Raw genomic sequence first — 13,051 nt, 5'->3', positions numbered from 1 at the left:
CTCCCAAAACAAACTCCACTAACTCAACAAGGAATGGATCAGCATTTTCCTGCAGTTGATTTTCACAGCCTTCTGATTGCACTCATGCTGGCAGGAGTGGAGTACACAAAACTACTTCTAGCTTTTTTGTCTTTGTTTTGTATTTATTTTTGCCAACAGCATTGAGTTCATAAAGAGAAGACATAATTTGGCATCCAACTTAAAAGTTAAAACCTCTTCTATTTTTTCAGTAGAAAACCACTATCCTACAGTTTTTTAAAACATGAAAAATACGAAATTTGGGGTTAATTCTCCATATATGAATCAAGTCCAAGAAGAATGTGTTTGAACCTGTTGTTTCAAACACAACTTGTGCTTGCTTAAAAACTGGGCTACCAATCTGTTTTAAGTGGTATTAATTTAATAAGTTGTTTTTCACAGAAGAATATTTTTCTGTCCACCAAAATTTCAACAAACAAACAAACAAACAAAAACCTATCAGTATAAAATAGTCTGTTCAAAGCCCATCAAATAAGCAGGAACATACAATGAATTCACACTGAAAGACTCAATGCTGGAAGTAGCTGATGTTGCTGACCACCCAATCAATAAACTTTTGTAAATATGTTGTCCTTTCACCTCTGAAACCATCTTTCCATCCTAAACCTTCGGATCCTGACACCTCCCTTTACTCCTTCCTATTTCCCATTTTCCCACATAGGCTGGGATGAGATGCATGCAGCCTCCTGCCATCTACCTTTCTTTGCCCATTGTTGTGGACTCTGTTCTTTTACCCGTTGCCCCAAGTCTTGCTCATAATCACTCTTTCAACCTTGCTCCACAAATGAATCCGAATGCTCCCACGATAATACTCATCTACCCTACAATCTCCATTACTGGCTGCACAATCTCTCCCTCACAAAAGCCACGTCAAAAGGAGGCTCACACTCCTCAGTATATCCTACCCCAAAATATGGCATTTGAGAAAGCAGGAGAAGCAGAAGGATCATTCTGTGAACTTCTTCTACCCTTTCCCCCTGATGCAGATCAGACCTTTCAAGAGTCCTCCCTACACCTGGAGAAAAAGAGAATCCGTTTATCTCTTACCATCCCCTGAAGTTCACGCCCTGAAAACTTGATCCCCAGTGCAACAACATTTAGTAGTGGGACATGTAAGAGGTGATTAGCTCAGGAGCTGCTCTCATGAATGAGTTAGTGCAGTAGCACCAGAGGGCTAGCTGTTGTAGGTGATGGGTCCTGATTGAGCGGATGAGTGTGGCCCTATTCTGAGTTTGACTTCCTCTGGCATATTATCCTGCCCTGTGACGCCCTCCTCCATGGAACAACACAGTACAAAGGCCCTTACCAGACGGAGCCTCTTGATCTTGGGAGTTCCCAGCCCCCAGAACCATGACACAAATAAATGTCTAAAATTCACAAATTAGTCTGTAGAATAAACAGAAATAGAGGAAGATATCCTTGAAGATGCAAGGACACAGAGCAGAATCTGAGCAAACATGCCTGTTAAGTTCCCCCCTTTTTCATTATCATCAGCTCCTGCCACGCAGGTCATTCTTATACCTTGTGACTCCTCTCACGATATCTAGCATAAAAGCACACAGGTTTGCCTTTTACTTGGCTCTTCATTTCCTTCTTTACCCAATTGTTTTGATACCCAGACCTGAAACACCTCTAAGGATGTCTTTAGACACGTGCATGGGTTTAGCACATGTCAAACACAGTCCCATCAATACTTTTCAATTTTGCACTTGCTTGACTTTCAACTAAATCTACCATCTTTAATTCTAAAGCTGCTGAGCAATGATGGAGTCACAAACTGCAAATCCTTGCCAATTAACCTCAGCTGCACTCTGTGGCAATGTAGTTATCTTTACTCATCTCTTGGTGACTCATGATTAACCCTAGTAGCAATTCCAAACATTGCCCATTCTGCTTCGCAGTTAACCCTATCCAATTCTCTCTCACACTTTCAGCAATTACATGAACTCTTACAAATGATATGTGAAATTCATCATTACCTCTCTATAATTTAAAGAAGGATTATCATTAGCATAGCCATTATGGAATATAGTCCAGAAGTTCTTTTAAAAATTAGAAATAGAACTACCAAATGATCTAGCAATCTGACTTTAGGGTACATAGCCAAGAAAACAAAATCACTGGCTCAAAGAGATATTAGTATCCCCGTGTTTATTGTGGCATAATTCACAGTGATGAAGATGTGGAATCAATCTAAGTACCCTACAACAGAGGAGTGGCTAAAGAAAATGTCACATTCCTATTCACTCAGACACACACATGCATATGAACACACACACACACAGAGAGAGAGAGAGAGAGAGAGAGAGAGAGAGAGAGACAGAATATCATTCGGGCTTTGGAAAGAATGAAATCCTGTCATTTGCAGTCACACTTGAACCTAGAGGACATAATACTAATTGAAATAACAAGATATACAAAGATCTCATTGCATGATCTCGTTTATATGTGACAGCTAAAAAAAAAGGCAAGTTCATAGTAGAAGAAAGAAGAGTGGTGATTACTGGGCTCTTAGTGTACAGGTTTAAAGATGAAAAAAATACTTAAATGTTCAGTTATAAGATGAATAAGTTCTGGAGAACTTAGGTACCACATGGTGGCTCTGGTTAATGATATATTATGTACTGGAAATTTGTGAAGATAATAGAGCTCAATAAAAGAGACTTTTATGCATCCTGACAACATATAAAAATGTTTCTAATTTGAATTAAATTTCAGATGTTTGCCACAAAGATGATTTTAAAGAAGATCCAACTAGGATAATTTCACTACAAAATTAAATAACCATAAACTCTTCTTCTAATAAGAATTTTAAGATATGATCATTTTAATTTAAAATGAAGTTGTTTTAAAAATAAATGAGAATGTCTGAATTTAAAGTAGTGCACAAGGAACAAGAAAAAAAGTCAACTACTATCTTGATCTACAATCTTCATTATTCTAAAAATATTACATAATCTTAATTTCTTCCCATAGATGATTTCTCTCTCCATTATATCTCTATAGCTCTAGTGCCTAGCAAAATGCCTATGCTGTAGTTTGAATGTGTCCCCTCAAAGTTCATGTGTTGGACGTTTAATCCCCAATGCAACAGTTTTGACAGACAGGACCTTTAAGTGTGATCAGATCATGACAGTTAGTTATCAACAGAGAAAGTTCCCGATAGAAAGATGGGTCTGACTCCCTTCCTTCTCTTGCGAGTGCAAGTTCTCTTGCCCTTTTGCCCTCTGCCATGGGATGATGCAACACAAAGTCCTCTGCTACCTGAAGGCCCCTCAGCCTTGGGGCCTCATCCTGGCCAGACTCAAAAACCACTAGCCACATACATATCTGTGCATCTGTACATTACAAACAACACTGACCATGACATTCTGTTTTAGCAGCAGATAACAGACAAGACAGTGTGGCTGGTAAATGCTCCCTAAAGGTCCATGCACCAAAAGCTTGATGCCCAGGGTAGTGTTATGAGAAGGGGGGTGTAACCTGTAGAAGCAGAGCCGGGAGGAGATCCTTAGATCACTTGGGGGAGGTGCCTTTGAAGGGGAGTGTGGGACCTGGCCCCTTCCTCCTTCACTTTGTTTTCTGACTCACAATGTAAGCAGTTTTGCTCTGCCATGTGTTCCCACCATGATGTACTGCCCTTGTGAGAGCTCAAAGCCCAGAAGAAGTTGCCAAGATTTCACCTACTGTATTAGTCAGCTCTTCATCATTGGCAAACAATATCCGACATCCACAATTTAAAGGAGGAGGTTATTTGGCTTAGTTAGAAAGGCTTCAGTCCATGTTTGGCTAGCTCTGAGGCAAGAACATTACGGTTGAAGAGTACGGTGGAACAAAGCTACTTACTTCATGGTGGCCCAGAAGAAGGGCAGAAGAACAGTACCAGAGAGGGTGGAGCCAGGGACCAGATAAATCCCAAGACCCTCCTGCAGGACCCACCAAACATACTCAGAAGTCCCTAGGCAGCTCCCAAGTCAGTCAAGATGAAAAATTTCTGGCTGTTCCCCAATGTCAAAATGACCCAAAAGGTAAATATTTTGAATGAATTCAGGACATCAAGGCATCCACAACAGTGCAAGTAAACATATCCATGAAGAGGAATTCTAGAGCTACTTTAGCACGTGCCAAGAATAACAGGACAAGTGTGCTCAAAGTGAGGGCAGTATTTTGTGGGGATTAATGACATCATGTTTTTTACTGTAATAATTTAAAAAAAAATTTTTAAACATTCACCATATTTTCTAATCACACCTTTAGAATACTTTATTATGAAAACCTTAAATACCTTCATGAATCATGTTAGCTGATTCACACACCAGTAGTCCTCCTACATTTGAACACAACCATTGTGGCAATTAATAAGTTGATTTGTTGGTGAAATATTTTTGGAACTCTAGAGTTCAAAGGGTTTAAAATAAGGTTCATAAACTGCAGAAAGTTTTTAACAATAGAGGCATTGAGCTAAGTTTGATAAAGGGCCTTGTAGAAGAAAGAGATCAAGTCAATGATGTGACTGGAGAATTTTCTTAACCAAAAAGAGAAACAGGTTACGAGAAATCCAAACAGCAAGATAAAGCAGTGCTTATTACCAGTATACTGAACAAATAAATTCATATCCGAGTTCATTTTCTAAGGCACACATTAAATGAGTTTAGGGGATATTGGTAAAAGATGGATGAACCATAAATACAACTTAGATGAAAGAAGAGGGCAAAAATTTCAACAAATGTTTGTTTAAAAATTTTTGGAAAGTAGTTACTTGTTATTTGTGATGATTTAATATAAGAGCATGCCTTTCAAAGACTTAGTTTATATATATTCTAGTTATTTTATTAAAAATTGTGGGTCACGGGCTAGGAGGATAGCTCAGGGTAGAGTTTTGCACATACAGATATGTAAGGCTCTGGGTTCAATTCCAAGCTCAAAATAAAAAAATTTAGGGTCAAATGTAGAAAATAATGTGTAGGCTGCTGCTAAGATCACTACTCAGTCTCAGGAAAGGGCACAGGACCCCCCAAAGCATGTCTTGGAAAAGAAACCCATTCCCAGGCATTGCAGAGTGCGCTGTAATCTCAGAAATGATAAGGAAGATTTGGCGGGGGCTATACAGCAAGAAGAGTCTGGGGGCAACTTACAGGTGTCACTTATAATTGGTAGTTGGAGAGTACAATTCTTGGGTGCAGCAGTGATTGTCAGGCATGCTCCCACTGGCCAAGGGAGTTGGAGATACATTGTTTTCAACTTGTTTGGGTGTGTCATAAAAACCATTAGGAATTATTGTCATTTAAGAACAAGGAAAATAATAATTTTATTACCACAATATATTTACTTTACGATTTTCCTACTCTGAAATTTGCTCTTTATAATCAGCTTCTTAAATCTCTGGCTATTATCATATAAATATTAATATTGTATTTTTTCCCAATCCAAATTCCTTATTAAGATCTGGGGAGCTCTGTACAACCTGATATCGATCTCTCTCTTTAATCCTATGTCCTCACATAATCCCTTTGGTAAAGAGAAATTCACTCTTTGTGAAGTTCTTTCCGGAAGGACTTCGTGGAAGTGGGACCTGTGCAGTGGAACGGAGCCCCATTCCCAGAAGACTCTGAGGATGGCTTTATGATCTATTGCTGCCATCTTGAAATTTTAATAATTTTTAACTGGGGGGACTCATACTCTCATTTTGCAGTTCAAATTGTGTCCCAGAGCTTCCAACTGTACCCCTCTTGTGGAAGAGATTCCCCTTTCTTTCTGTTCTTCCATCACACCACCCACTTTCCCAATTTTCCCACCTCTAAACCACTGTGGGTCCTGTTTCTTTTCTGAACTGGCCTCCCGCTCCTCTTTAGGCAGTGGGTAATTGTCTCAACTTTCACTTTCAACTCAAAGGTTCGCCTCTCTGACAGATTTTCCCAATTTCTTTATTTAAAGTGCTTCCTCTAATCACTCTCTCTTTATCCACTATTTAAAGGCACTTACTACAATCTATAACCATCTCATTTCTTTGTCTCCCTGTTCACTGTCAAACATCCTCTTCTCCTAAATGGGAAGAAGCAGGAGAGCGAGTGATCTTATCTTTCTGGGCCATGCACTAAGTTAGCAGAGTTGAGACTAGAGACAGAGATTCTCTCCTTGACCAAACTGTGCTCAGACTCCTCCTGAGGCCACTTCTGGACCCAAGCCTTGACTTATAAAACTGTAGAGTTCTACAATAAATTATTTCATCCAACCTCTCCCACTGTACCCGCATCTAAAAGATGTGAACATGAACATAATTTCTGGTTGCTCAAGGCCACAGCCTTAGGATGAACACAGTCCTCTCCTAAAGTGCATATATGAAAAAATAAACCAAAGGATAGAAACAAAAATATCTAAGCTGCCAAAAGAACCTGTTTGTTTCCGCCAAGAGGTGAAGATGGTCCCAGACCACCCCAAGAGCATTTACTAAAACGAGTTCTCTATTTTGAATCCCTCTCCTGTGGCTGTGAGAGGTACACATGTCTCCTACAGACAAGGAGTCTCTTTCTTGAGGACCTGAAAGCCATTTCCTTGAAATGTAATCATGAAAAAGAACAGGGTCTTGGTCTCCCAGCCTCCATCCAAGCATAGAACCTTAGCTCCAGTGTCCAGCTAGAGACGCAGCTGCCTCAGGATATTCACACCGACCACCAATTCATTATATTTCACTTCTCAGGCTGCTCAGCTCTGGCTGTGCTATCTCCCTCTCTACTCCTTCATTCTTCCAATAACACACTCAGTCACCTCTGCACAGATCAAAGTGTATACTGTATGCGTGTGCACGCACACACACACACGCACACTCACAAAAGAACCCTCGGAGATAAAATAGTATATTATTGTCCTTATCACTTTGATGTCCTGATAAAAGTACCAAATGGTGAATGTGCAGTAGAAATTTTAGTGAATAAATAAATTGCTAATAGTAATAAATGATGCTTCATAAAATGTCATGGAAGGAATTTTCTTGGCTAACTTGAAGAATTGAATATTTCATCCATTGTAATTCTGTAACATTTCCTAGCAATTTCCACTGAACACAGAGTCCTTATTTGAAATAAGTTACTAAGAATTATGAGAATATTTTATAAGTATTGCTGCCTTTCCATTAAATTTATGATCCAAAAAGTAACTTAATTCCCTAAACCAAAGAAAATGGACAACTCTATGAATAAAACTTGGCACAATTTGGAAGACAAAGAATAACTATTGACAGAAAATGAGGATAATTTCAGAAAACAAAACAGATTTAGATCAGAGGAACAACAATAACCAGTATGAAATGCCAGTGGGTTACATTAACAAAGCATGATCATAAATGTGAGATAAGACAGACCTCTCTTGGAAAATAACTTGGCATCGAGTGTTTTGGCCATAAAAATATTCATATTCATTATCTCACATCACCTACTTCTAGTGCCTTATTAAATAGAAATGTAATTTATGTAATATATGGAAAGTTCTATCTTCATAAAGATATTTGTAAGTGGCATTTTATAATATCAGGAAATTGAAAATAAACAAATGTCCAAATTTAAGGAAAGAGGCAAATTACAGTAATTCACTCAAATATTTTCTAAAAATGAAAAATTATACTGTATGGCAAGATGGGCATTGGTATATACAATTTCAAATGAAAAAAATCAGGATCAAAAATATATAAATATAAAAGAAAAACAAAATCAGAGCACAGACAAACATTAGAGGGTAGTTTATTCAGGGCAATAGCTATGAATGTACTTAATTCCTTCACTTTCCACCTTTTTGCTAATGTAATACAATATTTAATTATGGAAACATTTTCATTATGTCTAAAAGAACATTGTTTTTCATCATATAGCTTCATTTTGAATGTAGATCACTGTGAATTCTTTTTTGGGGGGTGGGGTACCAGGGATCGAAGTGGGGACCTTGCACTGTGAGGCAGGTGGCAGCACCACTGAGCTACATCCCCGGCCCACACTGTAAATTCTTAAAAGAGAACTTTTAAAGATGTTAAGTTTAAAATCAAAACAGACATAAGAAAGTTAACAAATTATTTCCAAGAGAGGTGTAATTTTACTCCATTAATAAATTCACCATAGCAGATATGTTTATAAGAAACAAAACAATAAAAGAATAAGGTTAAGCAATTGTGCAAGAGGCTTTTTAAAAAGGGTTAAGTGAATACATTGAAGAAAATTTTAGACAACAGCTGTTTCAAAAAGTAAATATAATTTTTAAAAATAAGGTTAATACTCACAGGTATGCAATATTCCACCATTGGGTAATGTAATTTGTGACCTTTTGCTGTTCGACCCGAAAAAAAGCAACTCTGGCAGACGTCATAGTTAAAATGCTTTAGGCTCCGATATCTAGAAAGAAGAACATTTATTGGCTTACATTCCTATTAATTTGTCCAAATCAATCTTTGGGGTATGGACTTTCATTCATTCAAATCACCAAGGAAATACAAGGTAGATTTGTCATATATAAATGGAATTTGCTTAGTATTTCAGGTTCAAATTAGGACAGAGAAAACCACCTCTCCAGTAGAACATGAAAGTACATTTTTGGAATTTAAATCTCTAAAACATGTTTCCATCTGTTTAGACATGATGAGAAGGCAAATATCCACGTCAGAGGATTTCCTGTCATGTTTGAATATAAACAGAAAATGAGAGCTAACAAAAGAGTTGTGATAATTAGGTTGACACATCAAATTTTCAAATATCCATTAAATCATCAATAAAATTTCTTCACAAAGGCATTATTTTTTAGAATGAGATTTTTATACTTGGTTTAAACTAGTCATTCAAAAAAAAATAAAGACTAAAAAGCAAGAAATACCCTATAACAAAGAGCAAACGAAATAAAATATTGACCACTGTGTATTCTTGAAACTGTTTTTTAAGTCTTTTGTGTAAAAATTACACTCTACACAGACTTCTATCTGCAGAGAAGTGAAACTCTAGCTACTAAATTTCTGTGGATCTGAGTAAAAAACATTTCCCAAATCTTTCATTTTGGTTGCATGGCTGCTGGAACTAAGAACATAAATTAGATCCATAATGCCAGAAAAAATTAAATGATAGCACTGAAAATGGAAACAAAATGTAAAGGTTATGTGAGGTTAATATTATAGAGTATTAAGTGCTGAGTAGCTTCTAAATGACTTGCAAAAGTTTGCAAGTTGATTTGAAGAAAAACAATCTGTCTATAGGCAGCTTATTTTGAAAAGCAACTACCTGGTTGAAAGATCACCTATACTAACAATAAGTCTTGACCTATCAGCATGGTGTGACAGGTATGACAGACATTTCCTCTCCCAAGTGGAGTTGTGTTTCTTGCTGATAGCCATTCTCTTCCTTCATTGGTAAGAAACTCCTGTAGCATTAGCACATTTTAGCAATGCAATTTGCTAGTGATATTTCTCAGTCTCTCTTGCTGATAATGGCAGCCAGTGCAACACATATTGAAGTCACTGGATGGGGTTTCCAGTTGGGATTGTAAGGAACTGACTCAACTGGGAAGAGGAATGCTCCTTTGTCCTCTTTGGTGGAAATGGACCTATGTCTAGAAAAGTCATTGTTAGAGTGAAGTGACGGTGAAAATGAAAGTCACATTTTAGGGTAGATAGAGCATAAAGACAGAACTGGGGATCAAGGTGACCATGGAGCAACCATAACAGTCTTAGATTGCCTACCTCTAAACTTTGATCACATGAAAAGAAACTACACTTCTAATTCATTTATACTACTATTAAGCCATTGAATGTGATCCTATTTACACCAATTTTCAGATTAGCAAACATCTTGTAGATCTAAGATTTCATTAAAATTTAATTTAAAAGTAATTAGGGAAAATTTTCAACAGTATTTAAAAAATGTTTGAAAAAAATAGTATCTATGCATTCACAGAGACACACATGCATACACATACAGTATTTAAATATTGCTTACACAGTATTTAAATACTGCTTTTTATTTACTAAATTTAATTCCAAAAACCTTGGAATTTCCAATAAATTCCATCAAGACTACATGATTAGAATGTCATGCAATTTTCCTAGATAAACATTTCTATGACCTAGGTGAAGAGAAATTCATAAAAATCTCCGGTTCTGAGCCAAAGTAGAATAGATAATAATGGGATAAAGGTAGCAATAATGAAATAAGTTAATGTAGTGGTTATAAGAAGAAATGCGATTAATACACAGATGGAATAGGAGGAACAACCCATGTAATTAGAAACCAAAACCCATACTGGGACTAAATGGGGAGGGAGGATTGAACACATCCTGGAGATGACACAAACAGAACACAAAACAATCTACTGCCACCACCAGTGCATCTCACCTGAATCCCACAATGGGACATTCTTTGCAGATGTTGCATTTGGCCTGATGTTTTGCAGTCTCAGCTGCTGCTACTCGATGCAGAACTGGTAGCCAAACCATGGACTGTGGTTCCAAACGCATCCAATCTATAAACTCTTTCACACTTATCTCTGGCTTGTTGTTATTCTGGTAAAGAAACAAATATATTAAAAGTGAAGAACATTTCATTTAAACTGAAGCAAGTGTTGTTGCTTCATAACCTTCTGGATATCTATGCAGAATTAAGAGAAAAGTTAATGTAAATCTTTCCAGGCCAGCAAAGTCACAAATGTATTAAGGTTCTTCAAGACAAGAAAATTCCAGAATTTAAAAACAGAAGAAGCAGAAATTATTATATAGTAAGAAGAAAAAATTTCCCAATATCTTACTCAGATTTTGAAAAACCAAAGCCATGCAATTTTAGGTAATTATTTCAAATAAATACTTTAATTCTATAAAACTTATTTATCTTAGACAATGTTATGGTGTGGGTCAAAAAAGTCCCTCAAAAGATTCAGAGGTGGGGATTTTGGAACATGATTAGATTATGGGATATTAACCTCATCCATGGATTAATCTATTGATGAGTTCACAGCTGAATGTGCTATATGAACATGGGCCCGAATGGAGGCAGGTGGTCACTGGGGTGTAACCTGGAAGGGTAAAACAATGTCCGCAGTCCCTTCCTCTGTCTTTGGCTCTTTTCCTATACTCCACTTCCTGGCTGTCATAAGGTGAGCAATTTCTTCCACCATGCCATTCTGCCATGCTGTTTCTGTTTTGGAGCCAGCTGACCATGGACTGAGGCCTCTGAAATGCTGAGCCAAAAATAAACCGTTTTTCTTTCAATTTGTGTATGCTAGGCACTTTGTCCCAGCAACAAAAAGCTGTCTAAAAACAAAAATGTAAGAATTTGTGGAGAAAACACTACCGACAACCTCACAAACTTGAAGGTCATTAGATATGCTAAATGTGTCCTGATATAGTCTTGTCAAATCGTCACAGTGGAAGCATATTGCTACAAATGCATTTTGTGAGATTTCCAAGTTTGTCATGATAAATTGTATAAAATTTCTTAGTCCCTCTTCAAATCCCAATATTAAGGAATATTTATATGTGCAAAGTTAAATTTCACTGACATCATCTCCTGCTGTTGTTGAGGTCATTCTACGAATCCACATGTGATTGTAAAACATGTTTAGAAAAATCATTTGGTTTTTTTATTTGTAAAATAAGAGAAGGGGCCATTATAAAATGTAACAACCCATGACATTGATTTTCCTAAAAGAGAGAGTATTAGTCTTGTTTTTTTCTCAGTGGTGATAAATCATTGGCTGTATATTGACAAAATATCTGTGAGATTGTACTTTGTGCACATGTATGACATCAGTAACATTTCTAAAGTGTCTTTATACAGAGTGAGCGTTACAAAGAAACACAAGTGCTTTCTCAGTTGAAAATTAGTAATTTGATCAATATAAAACTCAGCCCTTCATTTTCCATTTGTATATATGTTCTCAAAGAAGAGAATATATTTAATATTTAATAATATCTTTAAAATTTTATATTTAAAAAAATCTTGTCTAGAAAGAACTTAGGGACACTTTATTCACCTATTATGTTCAAAGAATTATGAACAAGGATATGTGACAGTCTGAGTGTTTAATATCCCTCTGAACTGATGTGCTGACAACTAACTCCCAAGGGGATAGCATGGGGAAGTGTGGCCTTTTGTCCATTATTAGATCATGATAGTGAAAGCCTCAGATATGGGATTAGTGCCCTTTTAAAAGAGGCCCAAGCAAGCTCACTTACATCTTTCATCATGTGAGGGTACACTAGGGAAATGCTATTTATAAACCAAGAAGCAGGTCTTCACGAGATACTAAATCTTTATCTTGATATCAGCACCTTTATCTTGGTCTTCCCAACCTCCAAATTGAGAAGTAAATTTCTGTTATTTATAAGCCAACCAGTTCATGGCATTTTGCTATAGCAGCTTGAGCACACTAAGACAGGATATAACAGTAAAAGGCAGACACAGTTCTTATCTTCATGGATCTTGGGTACATATGGAAAAGGCAAGCACTAATGACTGCTGGTACTGTTCCGAACAAAGTTGTAGCTCTAATGAGCATGAGAAGGAAGAGGTAGACAATGGTAAGGTGAACACGGTGGGGAAACATACTTGCGGAGGGCCGAGAAAGGTTTTCAGAAGATTTGAAAATTAAGCTGTCATTGCAAGGCTGAATGGGATGAGTGAGAAGGGAGCTCATCTGCAGAAGAGTCGACAAGCATTCTAAACAGAGGGCAGTGCCCAAGGGCACTGAGGCAGGGATGAAGGAACTACACCCATATGGACAGAAAGCAGAGAGCAAGGGACAAGTGGCGTGATGAGGGCAGGGCAAAGGAGGGGCCAAGCAGGTGATCCAGTTTCCACGGTGTCACACACACGAAGCAGTATCTTTGCCGGCATCACTATTCTTTGAATCAAATGTTCCTTCAGAAATAAACTTACTGGGATGATTCTCAGAGTCTCTCACCATTTGGCTGCACTGTAGGCTCCTACTTGGAGTTCTCAGAACACCCTCAAAACCCCACCCCAACCCACCCTCTACATCAGCGACCCTTCTG

At 37.4% G+C, this 13,051-nt stretch overlaps 1 protein-coding gene across 16 annotated transcripts in view; it reads right to left on the bottom strand.

The window, feature by feature from the left end:
• Positions 1-13,051, bottom strand: part of Utrn (utrophin) — a 527,655-nt gene that overhangs the window by 41,030 nt on the left and 473,574 nt on the right. For all 16 annotated transcript variants that reach the window (XM_087190253.1, XM_087190252.1, XM_087190262.1 and 13 more), the window contains 2 exons: positions 10,398-10,564; positions 8,303-8,414 (listed from right to left, as the gene is read on the bottom strand). In XM_087190253.1, the coding sequence (XP_087046379.1) occupies positions 8,303-8,414; positions 10,398-10,564 (279 nt within the window). The remainder of the gene's footprint in view (positions 1-8,302; positions 8,415-10,397; positions 10,565-13,051) is intronic.

This window comes from Heterocephalus glaber, unplaced genomic scaffold, assembly GCF_053883595.1.
Source record: "Heterocephalus glaber isolate CG9 unplaced genomic scaffold, H.glaber_assembly_v1.0 deba00001550, whole genome shotgun sequence".
In the NCBI taxonomy this organism is placed as follows: domain Eukaryota; kingdom Metazoa; phylum Chordata; class Mammalia; order Rodentia; family Bathyergidae; genus Heterocephalus; species Heterocephalus glaber.
The sequence above is the reverse complement of the archived record's forward strand: the minus strand, read 5'-3'. Positions and strand labels throughout refer to the sequence as shown.